The sequence below is a fragment of the Gopherus flavomarginatus genome, chromosome 3 (genome assembly GCF_025201925.1).
Source record: "Gopherus flavomarginatus isolate rGopFla2 chromosome 3, rGopFla2.mat.asm, whole genome shotgun sequence".
Lineage (NCBI taxonomy): Eukaryota > Metazoa > Chordata > Testudines > Testudinidae > Gopherus > Gopherus flavomarginatus.
The window spans coordinates 1,959,944-1,982,982 of record NC_066619.1 but is presented as its reverse complement, the minus strand read 5'-3'; the positions used below and the strand labels follow the sequence as shown (position 1 = coordinate 1,982,982).

The 23,039-nt window shown below is 49.6% G+C and overlaps 1 protein-coding gene across 2 annotated transcripts in view; it reads left to right on the top strand.

The window, feature by feature from the left end:
* LOC127046481 (phospholipid-transporting ATPase FetA-like) overlaps nt 1-22,406 on the top strand; it is a 137,703-nt gene extending 115,297 nt beyond the window's left edge. Inside the window, exons 24-28 of one of the 2 annotated variants that reach the window (XM_050943550.1) lie at nt 10,843-10,926; nt 12,507-12,752; nt 15,182-15,320; nt 17,537-17,667; nt 19,501-22,406. In XM_050943550.1, coding sequence (XP_050799507.1) covers nt 10,843-10,926; nt 12,507-12,752; nt 15,182-15,320; nt 17,537-17,667; nt 19,501-19,716 — 816 coding nt within the window. In that variant the 3' untranslated portion in view covers nt 19,717-22,406. Of the gene's footprint in view, nt 1-10,842; nt 10,927-12,506; nt 12,766-15,181; nt 15,321-17,536; nt 17,668-19,500 lie in introns of those variants that run through there. The other variant, XM_050943551.1, reaches the window with a different exon arrangement.
* The last annotated feature ends 633 nt before the right edge of the window (nt 22,407-23,039 follow it).

Genomic DNA, 23,039 nt, shown 5'->3' with positions numbered 1-23,039 from the left:
CCTGAGTGACTTGTCGGAGGTCACACAGGGAGCCAGTGGAACCCAGTGTTCCTGACTCTCCATCCTGTGCACAAAAGTAGCTTCCTCTGCAAAATACAACCATGATGAGACAAGCCAGTTCCTTCCTTGGGCAAACATTGCTCTTCTGTTGTCATCATTCCCAGTGTTTCTGGTTGGGATACTTCTTCCCATGGGCACTGGTAGTGGATTTCCCTAGCTGCTGTTCTCACCTGTTCACAGCTTCCATTGCCGACAGAAGTGGGGTGCTCAAGGCCTGCTTAATGCCAGCAGCCACCCAGTGACATTTTTCTCTGGTGTCACGGAATTTCACATGCTCACCAGGATTTTGTGAATTGATGTAAAATTATCGAGTGTTTTGCAAATCCAGAAGCAGGGATGGGGAGGCCGTTCCATTCATGAGGGGAGCACGTGGGAAAACCTGCCAGAAGGTGGAACGAAACTCACGGGCTGGTTCACATTGTGGGCAGGGCAGGGGTGTCAAGGCAGGGACCTGGCCGGGCCTCAAGCAGATGCTGGGGCAGAGCTGGGCAATGCCATGGCTGCCTTTGTTTGTTTAAGCAACAGGCCACAAAGTTATTTGAAGCCCAAATCTCCTGTGGATTGTAGCTGCCTCCCGGGGAAGCCATGTGCTGTGACCCACCTCCCCTGCACCTGTGCGCTTAATGCTGGCTACAGGCCAGGGAACCGGTGGGTGCTTCACAGTAGCCCAGGGGAAATGCAGATAATGTGAAAATGTTTGGCCAGGAAAATGCCCCGGGGCTAAAATGCAGCGTTATTGTGTGTGCTGCTAATGGAGCAGAGAGCAGGTTAGCATTTCTCCAGTGCTTCTGATACAGGGTCAGAAGGAGCCGGCATCCCACACCTGCCTCAGATGCAATTTCTGCTACTTCCGCAGGGGCCTGTGATGGATCACTGCTGCCCCCTAATGGCTGTCGTACAACCCTGCTGCCAACTCACAAAAACCAGAGCAGTGGTTCTCAAACCGTGGGTCATGACCCCTTTTGAATGGGGTGTCAGGGCTGGTGTTAGACTTGTGGGGCCCAGGGTCAAAGCCAAAGACTGAGCTCCACTGCCTGCGGCCGAAGCCCAGGGTGGCAGGGCTCAGGCTTTGGCTTCAGCCCTGAGCGGCGGAGCTCAGGTTACAGTCTCTTTCCCCCCGTCGCTGAAGCCTTTGGGGTTCAGCTTTGCCTCTCCCCGACCAGGCAGTGGGGCTCAGGATTTGGCTTTGGCCCCCCAGCCCGGGGCAGTGAGGCTTGGGTGGGCTCAGGCTTTGGTTCCCCAACCTGTGGCCTTGTAGTAATTTTTGTTGTCAGAAGGGGGTCACAGCGCAATGAAGTTTGAGAATCCCTGACTTACGGTACGTCCAGACTGCCCGCCCTATTGGCAGATAGCGATCAATTTATCGGGGATCGATATATCATGTCTCATCTAGATGCGATATATCGATCCCCGAATGCGCTCCCCATCGACTCCGGAACTCCACCGGAGCGAGAGGCAGTAACGGAGTCAACGAGGGAGCCGCGGACATCGATCCCCTGCCGTGAGGACCCAAGGTAAATCGATCTAAGATACTTCGACTTCAGCGATGCTATTCACGTAGCTGAAGTTGTGTTTATTAGATTGACACCACCCCCCTAGTGTAGACCAGCCCATAGAGGACCAAAGAAGTGCCACCATGGCTCACCAACAGAGTAAAAGAAGCTATTGAAAGCAAAAAGACATTATTTAATAATTGGTTGTCAAATCCTACCGAGGAAAATAGAGAGAAGCATCAGCTCTGGCAAGTCTTGGGTACAAGTATAATATATATATATATATATATATATATATATATATATATATAATAGGAAGGCGAAAAAGAATTTGAAGAGCAACTAGCCAAAGACTCAAAAACTAACAGCCAAAAAATTTTCAGTACATCAGAAGCAGGAAGCTGCTAAACAATCAGAGCTAAAGGAGCACTCAGGGAAGATACAGCCATTGAAGAGAATTTAAATTAATTCTTTGTATTAGTCTTTACGGTTGAGGATGTGAGGGAGATTCCCAGACTTGGGCCGTTCTTTTTAGGTGACACATCTGAGGAACTGCCTCAGATTGAGGTGTGACTAGAGAAGGTTTTTGAACAAATTCTTAAATTAAATAAGAAGTCACAATGACCAGGTGGTATCACCCAAGGGTTCTGAAAGAACTCAAATATGAAATTGCAAAACTACTAATTGTGGTATGCAAACTATCGCTTAAATCCACTTCTGTACCAGATGACTGGAGAATAGCTAATGTGACACAATTTTTTTTAAAGGCTGCAAAGATGATCCTGGCAATTACTGACCGGTAAGGCTGATTTCAGTACCAGGTAAATTGGTTGAAACTATAGTAAAGAATAGAATTATCAGACACATAGACGAACACAATCTGTTGGGGCTTTTGTAAAGGGCAATCCTGCCTCTCCAATCTATCTGAATTCTTTGAAGGGATCAATGAACATGTGGACAAGGATAATCCAGTGGATATAGGGTACTTAGATTTTCGGAAAGCCCTTCACAAGGTTCCTCACCCAAGGCTCTTAAGCAAAGTAAGCTGTCATGGGATAAGAGGGAAGGTCATCTCATCGATCAGTAGCTGGCTAAAAGACAGGAAACAGAGTAGGAATATGCATCCGACAAAGTGGGTATTCACCCACGAAAGCTCATGCTCCAAAAAGTCTGTTAGTCTATAAGGTGCCACAGGATTCTTTGCTGCTTTTACAGATCCAGACTAACACGGCTACCCCTCTGATACTAGGAATACATAGTCAGTTTTCAGAATGGAGAGAGGTAAATAGTGGTGTCCCCGAGGGATCTGAACTGGGACCAGTGCTGTTCAATATATTCATAAAAGATCTGAAGAAAGGGATAAACAGTGGGGTGACGAAATTTGCAGAAGGTACAAAATTACTCAAGATAGTTAAGTCCAAAGCAGACTGCAAAGAGTTACAAAAGGATCTCTCAAAACTAGGTGACTCGGCAACAAAATGGCAGGTGAAATTCAGTGTTGATAAATGCAAAGTAATGTACATTGGAAAACATAACCCAACTCTACAAGGATTGGGCCAAAAGAAATCTGATGAGGTTCAACAAGGACAAGTGCAGAGTCCTGCACTTAGGATGGAAGAATCATAGACTTATAGACTTCAAGGTCAGAAGGGACCATTATGATCATCTAGTCTGCACAATGCAGGCCACAGAATCTCACCCACCCACTCCTGTATCAAATCTGCATCTGAACCATTGAAGTCCTCAAACTGTGCTTTAAAAACTTCAAGGTGGAGAGAACCTTCCAGCAAGTGACCCGTGCCCCATGCTGCAGAGGAAGGCAACCCCCCCACCCCAGGCTTCTGCCAATCTGCCCTGGAGGAAAATTCCTTCCCGACCCCAAATATGGTGATCAGCTAAACCCTGAGCATGTGGGCAAGACTCACCAGCCAGCATCCAGGAAAGAATTCTCTGTAGTAAATCAGATCCCCAGGCCATCTAACATCCCATCACAAGCCATTGGGCATATTTACCGCTAGTAGTCAAAGACGAATTAATTGCCAAAATTAGGCTATCTCATCATACCATCCCCTCCATAAACTTATCAAGATTAGCCTTGAAGCCAGATATGTCTTTTGCCCTCACTACTCCCCTTGGAAGGCTGTTCCAGAACTTCACTCCTCTGATGGTTAGAAACCATCATCTAATTTCAAGTCTAAACTTCCTGATAGACAGTTTATATCCATTAGTTCTTGTGTACACATTGGTACTGAGCTTAATTAATTCCTCTCCCTCCGTGGTATTTATTCCTCTGATATATTTATAAAGAGCAATCATATCTTCCCTCAGCCTTCTTTTGGTTAGGCTAAACAAGCCAAGCTCTTTCAGTCTCCTTTCATAAGGCAGGTTTTCCATTCCTCCAGTCATCCTGGTAGCCCTTCTCTGTACCTGTTCCAGTTTGAATTCATCCTTCTTAAACATGAGAGACCAGAGCTGCACACAGTATTCCAGAAGAGGTCTCACCAGTACCTTGTATAATGGTACTAACACCTCCTTATCTTTGCTGGAAATACCTCGCCTGATGCATCCCAAGACCACATTAGCTTTTTTAGCGGCCATATCACATTGGCGGCTCATAGTCATCCTGTGATCAACAACCAATACTCTGAGGTCCTTCTCCTCCTCCGTTACTTCCAACTGATGCCTCCCCAGCTTATAACTGAAATTCTTATTACTCCCTAAATGCATGACCTTGCACTTTTCACTATTAAATTTCATCCTATTACTATTATTCCAGTTTACAAGGTTATCTAGATCTTCCTGTATGATATCCCGATTCTTCTCTGTGTTAGCAATACCTTCCAGCTTTGTGTCATCCACAAACTTTATTAGCACATTCCCACTTTTTGTGCCAAGGTCAGTAATAAAAAGGTTAAATAAGATTGGTCCCAAAACCGATCCCTGAGGAACTCCACTAGTAACCTCCTTCCAGCCTGACAATTCACCTTTCGGTACGAACCACTGTAGTCTCCCCTTTAACCAGTTCCTTATCCGCCTTTCAATTTTCATATTGATCTCCACTGTTACAGACTAGGGACCGAATGGCTCGGTAGCAGTTCTGTAGAAAAGGACTTTAAAGAGGGCTTTAGAAGAGGGCTTTAAACTAGAAAGTTGGGGGAGATGGTTGGGAAATGTTCGGGAGATCTCCACGCCGGAATATAACCTGGAGAGGGAAGTAAACAAAGTGAGCGGGGATACCCTTGCGGCCCCAAGATTTGATCCAAGGAGGAATAGTGGAGTAGAAACCAGAGTAACGGGTGATGCTGGTGGTAGAAAGTTTGTGCACGACGGGGGAAAGAATGTCACTGACGCCAAACGCCGAAAATTAAAAGGTTTGTACACTAATGCGAGGAGCCTAGGTAACAAGATGGAGGAACTGGAGTTACTCGTGCAGGAAGTGAAGCCGGATATTATAGGGATTACCGAAACCTGGTGGAATAGTACTCATGACTGGAGCACGGGTATTGAAGGCTATGTGCTGTTCAGAAAAGACAGGAAGAAAGGCAAAGGTGGTGGAGTAGCCTTGTACATCAATGATGAAATTAAATGTAGCGAAATAAGATGCGATGGAATGGATAAGACAGAGTCCGTCTGGGCAAAAATCACGCTGGGTAAAAAAGCAACTAGAGCTTCCCCTGAGATAGTGCTTGGGGTGTGCTACAGACCGCCGGGATCGGATTGGGATATGGATAGAGACCTCTTTAATGTCTTTAATGAAGTAAACACAAAGGGGAAATGTGTGATTATGGGGGACTTCAACTTCCCGGATATAGACTGGAGGACGAGTACTTGCACGAATAATAGGGGTCAGATTTTTCTGGATGTGATAGCGGATGGATTTCTTCATCAAGTAGTTGAAGCACCTACAAGAGGGGATGCCATTTTAGACTTGGTGTTGGTGAGGACCTCGTAGAAGAAATGGTGGTAGGGGACAACCTTGGTTCGAGTGATCATGAGCTGATTCAGTTCAAACTAGATGGAAGGATAAACAAATGTAGATCTGCGATTAGGGTTTTTGACTTCTCGAGGGCTAATTTTAAAGAGTTAAGGAAATTAGTTAGGGAAGTGGATTGGACGGAGGAATTAGTGGATTTAAATGTGGAGGAGGCCTGGAATTACTTTAAGTCACAGCTGCGGAGACTGTCGGAAGCCTGCATCCCGAGAAAGGGGAAAAGAACCATGGGCAGGAGTTGTAGGCCAAACTGGATGAGCAAGCAACTCAGAGAGGGGATTAGACAAAAGCAGAAAGCTTACAGGGAGTGGAAAGAAGGCAGGATCAGTAAAGAAAGCTACCTTGCTGAGGTCAGAACATGTAGGAATAAAGTGAGGAAGGCTAAAAGCCACATTGAACTGGAACTTGCAAAGGGAATCAAAACCAATAGTAAAAGGTTCTACAGCCACATAAATAAGAAGAAAACAAAGAAAGAAGAAGTGGGGCCGCTATACACTGAGGATGGAATGGAGGTTAAGGATAACCTAGGCATGGCCCAACATCTAAACAAGTACTTTGCTTCGGTTTTTAATAAGACTAATGAGGAACCTTGTGATGATGGAGGGATGATAAACGGGAATGTGGATATGGAAGTGGATATTACTGCAACTGAGGTAGAGGCCGTACTTGAACAGCTCGATGGGACGAAGTCGGAGGGCCCGGACAATCTCCACCCGAGGATATTAAAGGAACTGGCGCGTGAAATTGCGAGCCCGTTAGCGAGAATTTTTAAGCGATCGATAAACTCGGGGGTTGTGCCGTATGACTGGAGGATTGCTAATGTAGTTCCTATTTTTAAGAAAGGGAATAAGAGTGATCCGGGTAATTATAGGCCTGTTAGCTTGACGTCTGTAGTATGTAAGGTCTTGGAAAAAATTTTAAGGGAGAAAGTAGTTAAGGACATAGAGGTCAATGGTAATTGTGACGAATTGCAACACGGATTTACTAAAGGTAGATCGTGCCAAACCAATCTGATCTCCTTCTTTGAGAAGGTGACGGATTACTTAGATAAAGGAAATGCGGTAGATATAATTTACCTAGATTTCAGTAAGGCGTTCGACACGGTTCCGCACACGGAGCTGTTAGTTAAATTGGAAAAGCTGGGAGTGAATATGAAAGTTGTAAGGTGGATAAGGAACTGGTTAAAGGGGAGACTCCAGAGGGTCGTATTGAGAGGTGAACTGTCGGACTGGAAGGAGGTCACCAGTGGAGTCCCTCAAGGATCGGTTTTGGGACCGATCTTATTTAACCTTTTTATTACTGACCTTGGCACAAAGAGCGGGAATGTGCTAATAAAGTTTGCGGATGACACGAAGCTGGGGGGTATTGCTAACACGGAGAAGGACAGGGATACTATTCAGGAAGATCTGAACCACCTTGTAAACTGGAGTAATAGAAATAGGATAAAATACAATAGTGAAAAGTGCAAGGTCATGCATTTAGGAATTAATAATAAGAATTTTGGATATACGTTGGGGGCGCATCAGTTGGAAGCGACGGAGGAAGAGAAGGACCTTGGGGTACTGGTTGATAGCAGGATGACTATGAGTCGCCAATGTGATACGGCTGTTAAAAAAGCAAATGCGATTTTGGGATGCATCAGGCGGGGTATTTCCTGCAAGGATAAGGATGTGTTAGTACCGTTGTATACGGCGTTGGTGAGACCCCATCTGGAATACTGTGTGCAGTTCTGGTGTCCCATGTTCAAGAAGGATGAATTCAAACTGGAACAGGTTCAGAGACGGGCTACGAGGATGATCCGAGGAATGGAAAAACTGCCTTATGAAAGGAGACTCAAAGAGCTTGGCTTGTTTAGCCTGGCCAAAAGAAGGCTGAGGGGGGATATGCTCGCCCTATATAAATATATCAAGGGGGTTAACGTTAGGGAGGGAGAGGAATTATTTAAGTTTAGTACTAATGTAGCCACAAGGACGAATGGGTATAAACTGGATATTAGGAAGTTTAGACTTGAAATTAGACGAAGGTTTCTGACCATTAGGGGAGTGAAGTTCTGGAATAGCCTTCCGAGGGAAGTAGTAGGGGCAAAAGACTTTCCTGGCTTTAAGACAAAGCTTGATAAGTATATGGAGGGGATGTTATGATAGAATTGTTAATTTGGGCAATTGATCTTGAATTACCACCAGACAGGTCTGCTCAATGGTCTGCGGCGAGATGTTGCATGCGATGGGTACTGAGTTGCTGCGGAGAATTCCTTCTTGGGTGCTAGCTGGTGACTCTTGCCCTCATGCTCAGGGTTTAGCTGATTGCCATATTTGGGGTCGGGAAGGAATTTTCCTCCAGGGCGGATTGGCAGGTGCCCTGGAGGTTTTTTGCCTTCCCCTGCAGCGTGGGGCACGGGTCGCTTGCTGGTGGTGTCTCTGCAGCTTGAGGTCTTCAAACCATTTTTGAGGATTTCAATAACTCGGTCCTGGGATAGGGGTTGTTATAAAATTGGATGGGTGGGGTTCTGTGGCCTGCCTTGTGCAGGAGGTCAGACTAGATGATCAGATTGGTCCCTTCTGACCTATGAGTCTATGAGTCTATGAGACCTAGGGGTTACAGTGGATGAGAAGCTGGATATGAGTCAACAGTGTGTCCTTGTTGCCAAGAAGGCTAATGGCATTTTAGGCTGTATAAGTAGGAGCATTGCCAGCAGATCGAGGGACATGATCATTCCCCTCTATTTGACATTGGTGAGGCCTCATGGAGCACTGTGACCAGATTTGGGCCCCACACTACAAGAAGGTTGTGGGAAAATTGGAAAGAGTCCAGCGGAGGGCAACAAAAATGATTAGGGGGCTGGAGCACATGACTTATGAGGAAAGGCTGAGAGAACTGGGATTGTTTAGTCTGCAGAAGAGAAGGGTGAGGGGGGGATTTGATAGCTGCTTTCAACTACCTGAAAGAGAGTTCCAAAGAGGATGGATCTAGACTGTTCTCAGTGGTAGCAGATGACAGAACAAGGAGCAATGGTCTCAAGTTGCAGTGGGGGAGGTCTAGGTTGGATATTAGGAAAAACTTTTTCACTAGGAGGGTGGTGAGGCACTGGAATGGGTTCCCTAGGGAGGTGGTGGAATCTCCTTCCTTAGAAGTTTTTAAGGCCCAGCTTGACAAAGCCCTGGCTGGGATGATTTAGTTGGGGATTGGTCCTGCTTTGAGCAGGGTGTTGGACTAGATACCTCCTAAGGTCCCTTTCAACCCTGATATTTTATGATTCTATGAAATGATGGTGTCTAAATTAGCTGTTACCACTCAAGAAAGAGATCTTGAAGTCCTTGTGGATAGTTCTCTGAAAACGTCTGCTCAAGGTGCAGTGAAAGTTAAAAAAGCTAACAGAATGTTGGGAATCATTAGGAAAAGGACAGGTAATGCCCCTATATAAATCCATAGTTCATCCACATCTTGAATACTGTCTGCAGATGTGGTCACCCCGTCTCAAAAAAGATATATTGGCATTGGAAAAGGTACAGAAGAGCTACAAAAATGATTAGGGGTATGGAACAGCTTCTGTATGAGGAGTAATTAATAAGACTGGGACTTTTCAGCTTAGAGAAGAGACGGCTAAGGGGATATGATAGAGACATTTATAAAATCATGACTGGTGTGGAGAAAATAAATAAGGAAGTGTTATTTACTCCTTCTCATAACACAAGAACCAGGGGTCACCTGATGAAGTTAATAGGCAGCAGGTTTAAAACAAACAAAAGGAAGTATTTCTTCACGCAATGCACAATCGGCCTGTGGAACTCTTTGCCAGAGGATGTTGTGAAGGCCAGGACTATAACAGGGTTCAAAAAAGAACTAGATAAATTCATGGAGGATGGGTCCATCAATGGCTATTAGCCAGGATGGACAGGGATGGTGTCCCTAGCCTGTTTGCCAGAAGCTGGAAATGGGCGACAGGGGATGGATCACATGATGATTCCCTGTTCTGTTCACTCCCTCAGGGATACCTGGCACTAGCCCCTGTGGGAAGACATGGTACTGGGCTAGATGGACTCTTGGTCTGACCCAGCATGGCCGTTCTTATGTTCTTATGTAACTTGTAGAAGTTCAGAACAATTAATGTACAGTTGCGCTGTCCCTAAAGTCATAGCATTTCACTGGTTCCTGATAGTATCGTCACAGTCCTGATCCTGACAGCATTTCTCTGATAAGAGAAATCCTGGTTTTGAGAAGTGTCTGCTGTGGGGGATTTAATTTGCATCAGGTTGAAACTCAGCTCAAAATTTTTTAAAAACAAAATGTAATTTCACTTCCCCCATTCATGACACATTCTGCACTGCCCCAGTCACTAAACACGGCTAACTGCCACCAAGAAAGGGCCAAATCCTGCAGTGACGGGGGCACGGCCCTCAAATCCCTTCTTCCTGCTCATCCCCAAAGCATTATCAGGGCTCAGTCTGTTGTAGCATGAATGTGTTCCCCTCATACAGATACAGGTGTGGGAGTCTCTAACTGATTCACATCACTGGGGTTTAACCAATAAAGAGCCCTGCGTCTGTGACTCTGTGAACCTGATAGGTCTGTTCAAACAGCCTTGTTCCAAGTTACAACTGTTACATGCTCTCCTTCCTCGCTTTCATGCAGCTAGAACTAGAGTGATCACCCTGTCTCCATTGGGAGTGGTGGTAACTCATAGCTTAGATTGCAAGCTCTCCGGGGCAGAGCCTGTCCGCTCTGTGTTTGTAACGTGCCTAGCACGAGCAGGACCCAATCCTGGTGTGACTCATAATAAACATAATAAATAATCATCGTAATCTGAAAACGGGAGAGCCCAGAGAATTCTGTACTTCAGATCATTTGTGTTTAATTATATGTATTATATATTTTCTTCAGTGTACATTTTTGGAGCTTTTTATTCATTTATTTGTTCTTTTAAAGGAAGCTGCATGATTTTGGCTCAATATTCCAGAACTGCCCAGCAGTTTCTCAGTGCTGGGCCAAGGCCAGTGAGTGCCATTTACTTTTCAGTTGCCTGCAGCAGCCTGGAGAGGGGCTGTTTGTGTCACAGATTGAATTTTGAAACGTGAACAGCAAAGGAATTGTTTTGCGACAGTTTGTGCCCTTTCTGCATGGCTTGGCGGGAGCTCAGTGTCCCGGGCATGGCCCTTAGGCTGGCCCTCTGCTCTGGCCGAATGGCACGGCACCTTCTGTGAATGAAGATGTAAAAGACTGACAGAGGGCCGGGGTCATTGGTTGCCGTTACAGATGAACAGAGGCTTCCATTTGCTAACCGACCTCTCTACTCTCTTCTAGACCGTGTATGATCAGTGGTTCATAACCCTCTACAATCTGGTGTATACCTCCCTCCCGGTGCTAGGAATGAGCCTCTTTGACCAGGTACCGTTTACTGTGAATATCCAGGCTCACTTCTAGGGGGGTTATTCCTGGATTCTTTGGCTCAGTTCTGTGATCCCTTCTGGACAGGAAGTAGGTGAATAAAACCTGTGCTAGGAACTGCAGCAATTTCCCTGCCATGAGTAGAGCGCAGAGCACAGTCCTGAAGTGTGTGGGAGCCGATTCTGTCTTATCTTGCATGCATGGCCCTGATTTGAGCATGGCTGGAGCCCTCTGGGTTGTACTGTTAGCGACGATAATGGAAAAGGTGCCCTCTGCAACCCTGGCCTAATGGGAGAATATTCACATCCTGCTGGACCTGGACCCGAAGCCTGAATCAGTCCTTAATCTTCCTTGACGAAGGATTAAACAATGGCTTCAAGATTTGGCCCGATAACCAATATTTGTAAGCACTTTACAATCATGTACATGCAACTGCCTCTGAGGTGAAGGCTGGTGACTAACAAGTGCACATGTAACATTGAGGTGGGGAATTTTGGCCAGGGACAAATGAATGAATGAAGCAGCGGTGGCAATTCGGTGGCAGGTCCTTCCCTCTGAGAGGGACACAGGGACCTGCCGCCGAATTGCCGCCGAAAAGCCTGGAGCCAGCCCTCGCATCGAGCGCAAAAATTCCTTGTTACGGCTCTGATTGAAACTCCCCTGTCATATTCATTCCCTCTGAAGCACCTGGCACCAGTCGCTGTCAGCAGACAGAATACTGGGCTAGGTGGACCTTTGGTCTGACCCAGTCTGGCCGTTTTTATATTCTTATGTCACAGACTCTGAGTATTTTCTAGTGTGACTCATTTGCACTGTTAAGAACATCCTGAGTCCTGTTCACCTTGAACTTGACCAAAGCTACCCATAGGCTATTGCTAGTCCGACCTCCTGGAGAATGCACAGATTTCCCTTCTCCTCCTTGCCCTTACTCTCCGACTCTGGTTTTAACATGCTCCCTCTTCCCCTCTCCGCATAGTGCCTTCTTTTCTTCACCCGGAAAACCCGAGCCCCAACTCGCTGCCCTGGGGCCTCATGGCCTTCATGTTCTCAATACTACGAATGGACCAGGCCCCTGCAGACCAAAGAGATGGGTTAATGCTCACAATGCCCTTAATCACCATCTGGTGTGATGGCCATAGCCAGTGCTCATGGGGGTCTCCAGGCCAGGCCCTCTATGCTGACCCCTTTCTGTGGAGCGTTTCCTACGGAGCACTTGTCTCAGTCCTTCAGAGCTGCATTTGCTGTCTTTGCCCCAGCAATATATCAGCCTGACCCTACCTGCATTGCAGAGGCTAAACATGTGGGAACTTGAGAGACGTCCAGTGGCTCACAGGCTCAGGGCTCCACGTCAGACAGTCCTGGACATTGGGCTGGAGCGTGCCTTGTAAGGCGTGTGACCCCCATTTATCCTTCTCCTCAGCACTGGGAAGGTAAAACCCACCTTGGAGAACACGCCCGAGTGCTCTGATGATGTGACCTGTTGGGCAGCATGGCTGAGTGGTGTGCTGGGGCTGAGTGGTGCCCCGGGGGGGGGGGTCCGTGTCACTGTTGGGCTGCTAGCCTCTCCCCTCTGTTCCCAGGACGTGGATGACCGCTGGAGCATGCAGTTTCCTCACCTCTATGAACCCGGGCAGCAGAATCTCTACTTTAACAAGATCGAATTTGTCAAGTGCGTGCTGCACGGGATCTACAGCTCCCTCATTCTCTTCTTCATCCCCTATGGGGCCATGTACGACACCGTGAGAAGCGACGGGAAAGCCATTGCTGACTACCAGTCCTTCGCACTGATGGCCCAGACCTGCCTGCTGATCGTGGTCTCTGTGCAAGTAATGCATCTCTGTTGGCATTATTATTTACTTATTTATTTTATTATGGTAGTGCCTGGATGCCCCAACTGGGATTGAGACCGGATTGTGTTAGGTGCTGTACATATGCTCAAGCCCCAACTGGATTGTGTTAGGTGCCGTACGTATGCTCAGGCCCCAACCCTGCAAAGCTTTAACTAGACACATGTGAGTTGCTCAGTTCTTCAGTGGCACTGTTCGTGTGAAAGTCTTTTCAGTACAGCGGCTGTAGTGAGGGACAGCTCCTGTGTGGGGGAGTTTACAGCTCAGATGGACAACACAGACTGGAGTGGGAGAGGAGGAGCATTCTGGTCCCCATTTTACAGGTGGGAATGAGGCACACAGTTGTGTATCAACTGTCTGTTTACACGGCAGTGGTGTCTGCACTAGGTGGATGACTTTCACCTCTGCAGTCTGTGGATGTAGAAACAAGCCCCATGGATCTTGGGGGGGAAGTAGTAGATGTGATGTATCTTGACTTTAGTAAGGCTTTTGATACTGTCTCACGTGACCGTCTCATGAGCAAACTAGGGACACACAGCCTAGATGAACTTACTTTATTGAATTTAACCAGCTGGATGCACAACTGGTTGGAAAATTGTATTCAGAGAATATTTATCAATGGTTCACAGTCAAACTGGAAGGACATATTGAGTGGGGTCCCACAGGGATCTGCCATGGTTCCGTTTCTGTTTGATAGCTTCATACATGGCCTGGATAATGGCACTAGAGTTCGCTTATAAAGTTTGTGGACGATGCCAAGCTGGGAGGGGCTGGAAGTGCTTTGGAGGACAGGTTTAGAATCTGGACAAACTAGAGAAATGGTCTGAAATAAATAGGATGAAATTAAATTAAGACAAATGCAAAGACTTGGAAGGAACAATCAGTTGCCTACGTACAGAATGGGCAATGACTGCCTAGGAAGGAGCCCTGCGGAAAGGGCTCTGCGGGGTAAAAGTGGATCACAAACGAAATATCAGTCAGCAGTGTAACGGAGTTACAAAAAACCCAAACATCGTTCTGGGATGTATTAGCAGGAGTGTTGTAAACATGACACGAGAAGTAATTCTTCCGCTCTGCTCTGTGCTGATAAACAGCCTCAGCTGGAGTCTTGTGTCCAGTTCTGAGCACCACACTTGGCGAAATATGTAACCAAATAGGAGAGAGTCCAGAGAAGAGCAACAGAAAAGATTAACCATTTAGAAAACATGAGCTGTGAGGGAAGATTGAAAAAACTGAGTTTGTTTAGTCTGGAGAAGACAAGACTGAGGGGGGACATAATAGACTTCAGGCATGTAAAAAGTTGCTCTAAAGAGGGGGGTGATTGTTTTCCTTATCCACTGAGAACCGTACAGGAAGCAATGAGCTTGAATTGCAGTAAGGGGGATTTAGGTTGGACATTAGGAAACATTTAGATTGGATGACCCTTTAGTCCCTTCCAGTCCTGTGGTTCTAGGATCAGCAGTGGCTCCAGGCACCAGCACTCCAAGTGCGGGTCTGGGGCGGCAAGCCGCAGGGGGCACCCTGCCAGTCCCTGTGAGGGCGGCCGTTGGGCTGCCTTCGGTGGCTTGCCTGTGGGAGGTCCCCAGTCCCGTGGATTCGGCGACAATTTGGTGGCGGGTATGCTGAAGCTGCAGGCCCAACGGCCCTCCCGCAGGCAAACCTCCGAATCCACGGGACCGGGGACCTCCCACAGGCAAGCCGCCGAAGGCTGCCTGACTGCTGTGCTTGGAGCGGCAAAAAAGCTACAGCCCGCCCCCCCCCAATCTAGGATTCTTCCTAACTGTCAGGGTGATTAAACACTGGAATAAATTGCCCAGGGAGGTTATAGAATCTCTGTCACTGTAAGAGCAGGCTGGACAAACACCTGTCAGGGACAGTCTAGATAATACTGAGCCCTGCCCTGAGTGCAGGGGGCTCGACTAGGGGACCTCTCCAGGTCCCTTCCCGCCTGACATGTCTCTGGTGCTGTGATCTTGGTCTCATTGGACCAGGCTGGCAAAGTTTAGCCAGTGCTGTGCTGAGACTCGGGTTGGGTCAGGGTGAAGCAGTGCTGATAGGACGAGTGAAATGGCTGCAAAAAATGGTGAGTTCCTCTCAGCTCCACAGCCTGAGGCTTTCCCCCTATTTCGGGGTCTTACTGGATCCTCCCCCTATTTCCTGATGGCCTGGTAACCACAGGGAGCCAGCACCGTCTCCTGTGAATGGCCAGGAGCGCACAGCCTTTCTTCTCGGGGCGGGACCTCGCCACAGCAACCTGCTGACTAAACGAGACAGGTGGCAGAACACGTTCCACCCTGGCGGGTGGGGGACAACACAGGGGAGCAGCCCTCTCTGCCTGCCTGTCTTTGGCACCTGGATGTGGGATTGTTAAAGCCACTGAGCTCCGCTGCACTGATTTACCCTTTCAGATCGGGCTGGACACTGCCTACTGGACAGCTGTGAACCAGTTCTTCATCTGGGGCAGCCTTTCCGTTTACTTTGCCATCATCTTCACCATGTACAGTGACGGCATGTACCTGATCTTCACAGCCTCCTTCCCTTTCATTGGTAAGCATTGGGGCAGCTCCCGCACAGGGCTGCGGCTCCGAGTGGCCTGAAGTACAGCCAGGATGTACCGAGGAAGTGCCCACAGCGGCAATAACACGCAGTTGATCTTATTTGTCACCATCGGGTATTTACACCACACTACAGTACATGTTCATTTTTCTCTGGTGTCCACTTGTGCATACACATGTTCATGTGCCCATTCACCAGCGCATGGTGCACACTCATGCATACCATATATGTGCACATGCCCTATACCTATATCTGCAAATGCTCCTCCAAATAAATCCATTGAATAGGATTTAATGCAGCCTCTTATTTATATGTCTTCTCCAACATTCAGCTGGGTGGAGTTTGGGCCCCACAAATATTTGGGGAATTTTTCTGTGCAAATATGTTTGTTCATATGTGAACAAGCTGGTGTATTGGTACCAGAAGGTATCGAAGTGTGGTCACCCGGTCAGGGAGAGAAGCTATGCTATGTGACTTTAGTGTGCAGTCACCCATCAAAATAGCAAATGAATGCTGGAGATGAATGATTTGTGAGCCAGCCTCTGACGGACGTTATTTTGCATAAGTGCCTGTGAGCACGTGCAACCAGTGAACAGCATCATCGGAATGAGTTCGTCCGGGGACAGGTCATGAGCAGGAGGAGGGGCTATAGCCTCAGAGAAGATATTTGCTTCAAATAATCCCACCAGCTCCAACACCTCTCTGCATCCAGCATGAATAGAGCTCAGCTGGGAGCATCTTGTCGTTTTGGAAGCCCTGAGGTTTGTTGGTTCCAGTCTCCAGTCAGCGTTTTGGCTGACACGCACTCCAGTGTCACAAGCTCCTTAACTCCTCCGGGCTCTGTTCTTTGGATGAGAGAAGTCACCAGCTCCATTCTGCCCATCTGCACTTAGCTGCCTAGGAGATAAGGTGACTGTAACAGAGCTAGACGTTGAGGCGACATGGAAAATTACAATAGAGTCATAGGTACAATGAGAGGGAAATCAGTGGTGGAATCTGCTCAGCATCTTAGATTTTGACACGCGTATGCAAGGAGTCTGGGGAAGAAACAGGATGAACTGGAAATATTAGTACATAAGCTAAAGTATGACTCAGTTGGCATCATAGAGACTTGGTGGGGAAGGTCTCATGACTGGACTGTTGGTACAGAGCGGAACAACTTGTTCAGGAAGGACAGGCAGGAAAGGGTGGAGAGGTTGCATTATATATAAAAAATCTATACGCTTGTTGTGAGATCCAGGCGGAGGTGAGAGGCAGACCAGCTGGAAGTCTCTGGGTAATGATAAAAGGAGGGGAAATAGGAATGATGTCATGGGAGAGGGAGTCTATATACACCACCGAATCAGGAGGAGGATGTGGATGTGGCACTTCTAGAACAAATAACAGAAATATCCAAAACACAAGACCTGACAGCAATGGGGGACTTTAACTGCCTCGGCATCTGTTGGAAAAGTCATACGAAAAAAATTCCAAAAAGTTCTTGGAATGTCTTGGGGACAAGCTTTGTTCCAATGGCTTTGAGCTGGTATTTTTATAGAAGAGGGTCAAGCATTGCCTCTGCCTGGCTTAGGTAGGACTGACTGAGCAGCGGGTGGACGTTTCCCTAGCAGCCTGCTACAGGCTCTCTAGGGAAACTGAGCAAACCCAACACACCGCTGGGAGGCAGGCAACCATTTAACTAGAAGGCTGTGGAGATTCCCGCAGGACCACGGTCCTTCTGCTCTTCAAGTCGGTAGCCCAGTGCTTCAGGGAATGGTGCCGGTGATTCAGCAGGTGGGGCTCTCCCTTGGCATTCCTGCAGAGCTAATGCCCTGGGTAGGGGGGGCTGCTGGAGGATGAGTATCTATGGAGGAGATCTTGACCCATGGCAGTCATTGAAGGTCCCTGGACTTTTTATAAAGTGACAAGCTGATAACACTGGCATCCAGCAAACTCCAGTTCCGGTCATTCCTTTCTGCCTCCCTAGCCCCTCTCTGCAATTGGATTATCCTTCGCCTGCTGTCTCAGACTGGTGCATTATTGCTGCTGTGTGCTCTAACCACTGCAAGTCCCAGCTCTGCTTGGGCTGGGTGTCACTGGGGGGTAACACGATCTTTGGGTGTAATTTGCATATTCCAGTGTGCCAGCAGAGTGCTTTGGGATCTGTATGAATGGAAGTGCCTGCTACTGCTGCTGTCATGGCTTTTACTGTGCTCTTGTTTTTTTAGGGACAGCTCGAAACACCCTCAGTCAACCCAATGTGTGGCTGGTGATCTTCCTCAGCATCATTCTGTGTGTGCTGCCGGTGGTTGGCGGTCGGTTTCTGAAGTCTCAGCTAATGCCAACCATCAGTGACAAAGTAAGGGGATACAGAGCAGGAGCCTGACCTCGGCTGTCACAGCCCCCCTCAGCCTGCTTCGCAGGCAGTGTCCAGGGGCCTGGGATTCTGGACTTGCGCCTGGAGCCCTGGTCGGGAAGAAGGGTTTGGCACAGTTCAGACCGTCTGCAGCCTGACTTTACTGAGACATGGATTAGACTGATCTGGGCGTGGGGGGACTGGGGAAGCAGGGCTATTTTTAGGTGCAGGGTTTAAGTGTTGTGGCTTGGTGACAAAGCAGCCGTGCATTTCACAGCCAGCAGAGCCACCCCCTGCTACTGCAGTGCAGGTGTGCAGTCTCCGGCCCGGCCTCCCAGACACACACGTCTGCTTGGGTTCTGCTGGCTGAAGGGACCTGCTTCCTCTTCTGCTAACATTCACACACTCCTCCGGAACCAGCCGCCCTCCCCACCCAGGGAATAGGAAGCAGAGGTGGGGCTGTTCCTTCTGCCGGGAGGCAGGGGAGGGCTGCAGTAGTGAGGAGAGCATGCTCAGGGCCTCCTAGAGGGAGGTGCAAGTGGGGCAATTTGCCCCTGGCCCCAGAGGGGCTTCGAAGAGAATATAGTATTCTATAGTGTTGCAACTTTTTTAATGGAAGGGGCCCCCAAAATTGCTTTCCCCCAGACCCCCTGAATCCTCTGGGCGGCCCTGAGCACGCAGACCATGCCACAGTAGTGTGAAGGACTCTCCTGGAGAGGAGAACCCCTCCAAGAAGGCTGCAGGTGATGCTCTGCTTCGCTGCTGACCGGAGCCGTTTGCTAGATGCTGCTGCGCCCCAGTGTTTCTCTTCTTCCTGCGCTCTACCAGCGTTAAGGCACAACATCCTTGAGCAAGGCCACACCACTTGATCATGCCCATGGTCCCAGCCAAGCTCCCCAGAGGCCCTGTGGGAAGGGGCGGTGACTCAGCTCGATTCTCTGCTGCTAAGGACTAGAGTGATGGTTCCACAGAAAACCATCAGCTAGAGAGACAGAAGAGGTGCCGTCCTGGAGGACACATTCATAGAATCTCAGGGTTGGAAGGGACCTCAGGAGGTATCTAGTCCAACCCCCTGCTCAAAACAGGACCAGTCTCCTGACAGATTTTTCCCCCCAGACCTCTAAATGGCCCCCTCAAGGATTGAACTCACACCTCCGGGTTTAGCAGGCCAATGCTCAAACCACTGAGCTATCCCTCCCTGCCCATTCAAACCTCCCTGCAGAGCTTAGCTGGTTCTCGCTGCTTCGGATGGGCTGACTGGTGTTCGTGGGTTTACTAGTTTATTGAACTACAGTATTGGACACGGGCCTGGCCCAGGCTCTCCGAGCAGTGCCCTGTCCTTGGCAGGGGATCTCAGAATCCCAGCTCCAGGCTATGGCTTGGGCCTGGCTCCCCACATGGGACATGAGCTGCCTGCTGAGAGGCTGTTCTGGCTGGGGAGGGGTCCCAGCTGGCTGCCAAGCTGGGACCTAGATAAAGCCTGACCCTGAGAGAGGTCAGGAGGTGCCGGGGGTCAGCATTTCTCCAGACCCTGCCACTGCTGCCCCAGCCAGAGCTCCAGCTTTGTGTGCTCACATGGGCCCTGTGTCTATAGCCAGTCTGGCTCTGAAAAGACGCCCTGGGGCTGATATTTGATAGCCCTGCCTTGTAGGAGCAAGGGGCTGCTAGGAACTGTTTGTACACTGCCTGGTTACTGCCTTCATGCCAGCTAAAGCCTCTGCAGGTACCTGCTTCTGCCTGCGAAGCAGCAGGGCTGTGGAATGTGTCCTGAGCAGAAGGCCGTTCCAAGCCCAGCTGTCTCTCCCACCTGCTGAGCGGGATGTTTTCTGATTTCAGGTCCTACGCAAGATCAGAGCGGCCAAGAAGCAGCCGCCGCCTCCCTTGCCCAAGACACGCTTGCGCCGTACCAGCACCCGTCGCTCCGGCTACGCCTTCTCCCATCAGCACGGCTTCGGCGCGCTCATTATGTCTGGGAGAAACATGCGGCCTAAACTGCCTTTCACCACAACAGGGACGTTTTCACCCAATAGTGAGAAAAACAAACACAAGTGAATGCAAGAACCAGGGCAGCCAGAAAGGAAACTGTGCCCTGCACAGCGTCCCAGCCCGCACCCACCCAGGACTGCCCTGTCAGCTACTCCAAGGAGGACTCAGGCCTTCTCTTTCCACCCAGGTGCTCACTCTAACTCCAGCTCCTGCTCCAAAGGGCACATGCTGCTCCCAGGGAGGAAAGAACAGGATGAGTCCAAGTTCTTAAATATGTGGAGTTGAGAGGGGCAAGCACAAAGCAGACCAACCCCCCCCCCCCATCCCTCTGTGGTCTGAGAGAGAGAACATGCAGGGGAACGCCCGCTCCATGCACCAAGATCATCCGTGATGCCACTGCTTCATCCCCTCACCCCCGTACCTCCGAGCACCGCGGCGTCAGGGCAGAGGGAGGGCAGAACTGTATAAGCTCATCCCATCCATGAGGCTTGTTTCTGTCATGAACTATGCCATGAAGCATTCAGAGCTGTATTCATCCCGGGGACAACTCCACTGACCCCAAGAGTGACGGGCCCAGTGCCTCAAACCCCAGCTCCCGAATCTTTGCAATCTAAGTCATTGTGCGGCCATTTGTCCATAACGTACATGGGTGTTTGGAGAGTGTGAGGTGGGAAATGACCTACCGAGCTGGGGGGTGACCCTGTCCAAGCCTACAGTCAGTGCCCCAAGTGCAGCCCCTGCCTTTGGGAGGTGCTGTAAGTTAGGGGTCAGCTCTCCAGACAACAGCTAGGGAAAGGGGCCTGCAATCGCACTACCCTGCCCTGGAGCTGCGTTGCAGAGCCACCCTGCTGGGAAATGTCATGGTTCTCAGGTTTTGCAGCCAGGCACCAGCAGTTTCTTCTAGACTTAAAACAGAAAAGCACCAAAACACTCAGTTCCTGAACTCCACAAATGCTAGAGCTGCTCACTTAAAGTGAAGCTGGGAAATCCCTCCCTGCGGGTCCCTTGGGTCATGGCTCAGTCTCACAAGGGAACCTCCATCATCAGGTAGCTTTCCAACCAGACCCAGCCAAATTCTGTGGTCCAGCACAAACGCCCAGCTCCCATGGACTTCAGTGGAACTGAATGAGAGCCTCTGATGGCAGAAATGGAACCTCCATGAGCTGCACAGGGCCGATGGGAGGGTGCAGTTTTCACCCTTACCTCTGACTGCCCAGCTCTTTAACACGCCAGCCCCCTTGTTCTGTTTCTCTCTCTCCCTCACCTCCTGAGCAATGTGGGTGAAGATTAGAAGAAACCTCCCTAGGTTCTCTGCAGTTTCCTGAACCAAATGGTTTTGCCTGCTCTTTCGATTTTGGTTGGAAGGCAAATCCATCAGACAGCTGACATGTGTGAGGTCAGAGAGCTCTGTGAGAACACCAGCAACGGGCCTGGGCAGACTAGAAACAGCTGGAGTCTTGCAGCTGCTGAGCCACTGGGCCTGGTTTTCCAGTCTGTCACACTGGTGCTTCGGGGGAGTTACCCTGGTGTAAAGCCGGCATGCTGGAGTGGAGAATCAGGCCCATCAGTGTTACTAACCCATCGGAACGGGGCTCTCTTGCCTGCAGGACAAAGCAACCCCCGTTAGTTCCTCAGCCGGGTGCTGTAACCACTTACAGAGGGTTGTAGGCCTAGTTTCGGTGCCTGCTTGGGCTGGGGTTCCTGTACATTGCACATGTTAGCGGTAACGGGGTTCTGTGCAGAATCCCCGAGGAACTGGCAGAAGGGATGTGTTACTGCGACAGGCTGGTAATGTTTCCACTTGAACTAGTCTCCTCAGAGCTCCTTGTTTTAACAGAGACTGCATGGAATTGTTTATGCTCCTCTAACGAAGGGCTTTATTCTCTGGACATGGCCCTCCTCTGGGCTAAGCACCAGTAGAGACAGAGGGCCAGTTGCACCTGGGCTCTGGGGAGTTGTTATAAACCACAGGACTGGCTTTCAGACATGGGGCTGGGGAAAGGAACATACCCTACCCCACAGTGATGTGTGCTGCATGGAGACAGCTGTAGCACCGAGCAATGCAGTGCACTGGGGCGAATCAAACTGAGCAGGGCCATCACTGCTCGCCGCCTCTCTCTGGCTTGTGGCTCACCTCAGCACGCTGATTCGGATAATGGCTCAGGACGTTAGCCTCCCCAGGGTACCGAAGGGGAGAGTTTAGATTGTTAAACTGACATCCCAGAAGGCTCAGCCTGCCAGGCTGGCGCTAGCGTGGGATGCTGTGGGCTGCAGTGCTGAGAAGGAAAGAGGCCAACTGCGAAGGAACCAGGGAAGCTCTGGACCCGACACAGCTCTGAGACGGTTTGCACACAACACACCCTACTTGGCCACAGGCCGAAGCGGGACTTACAAATGCTGCATAAGACACACAAGGGATGATCCACTTAGTGAACTGGTTCTGACTGCAAATACTTCAGCAGTTTGACAAGACCAATGTCTGTTTTTAATGCCTTGAAATTGGCCCTGGCGTTCCACAAGCGTCTCTCCTTGGTTGTAAAATACTTTTTAAATATAAATAGTGGCCAAGGGGATGAATAATGTGTGTGCAGTCTGTTCCTGGAGCCTTGGGGCGTGAGCAGGTGCATGTACGGTATTCACTGCGTGGATCTCAGGAGTGGAAACAGGGAGAGCCAGATTGCATCAGAGTGGTGAGCCATCTAAGCCAGTACCCTGACTCACAAACAACCCAGACCAGCTTTGGAGGAAAGTGGAGTGGGGCTGGAGCAGGCACGGGGTGACAGTGGGTTGGAGGGGGGGGGTTATGCAGGGTAGTTGGGAGAGGGATTGATGGGTGGTCAGAGCAGGGATGGGGAGGGTCGGGTCATGGAGGCAGTTGGGCAGAGTAACCATATTTCCCAAAGGGAAAACGGGACACTGCCCGGGGCTGGCCTGAGCAACCTTTCCCCCCACCCCGTGGGCTGCCAGCCTGCCCTGCGGCCTGGCATTGCCACTTGCCCCCCCGATGTTTCTCCATGCCCCCCTTTTTTGGCACAACTGGGCATTTGTCCTGTTTGCTCTGCCCAACTGACAATCACACAAACACCCAGTTATGCCAAAAAAGCTGGAACGTCCAGCACTGCACTGACCAAACGGGACCTATGGTCATGCTACAGCTGGGGAGGAGGTGACGGGGGAGCTGAGTGGGGAGGGTTATGAGTAGGTGATGGGGATGGGGCACCATGGGGGCAGTTGGGGGAGGTGATGGGGGGTCAGGGCAGGGGTTGAAGGGGAGGGTCATAGGGGGTAGCTGGGTGAGGGAATGATGGGGGGCCAGAGTGCGAGGGTCATGGGGATCCTTGGGGGGAGGGGTGATGGGGCAGGTGAGGAAGGGTTGATGGGGACATGGG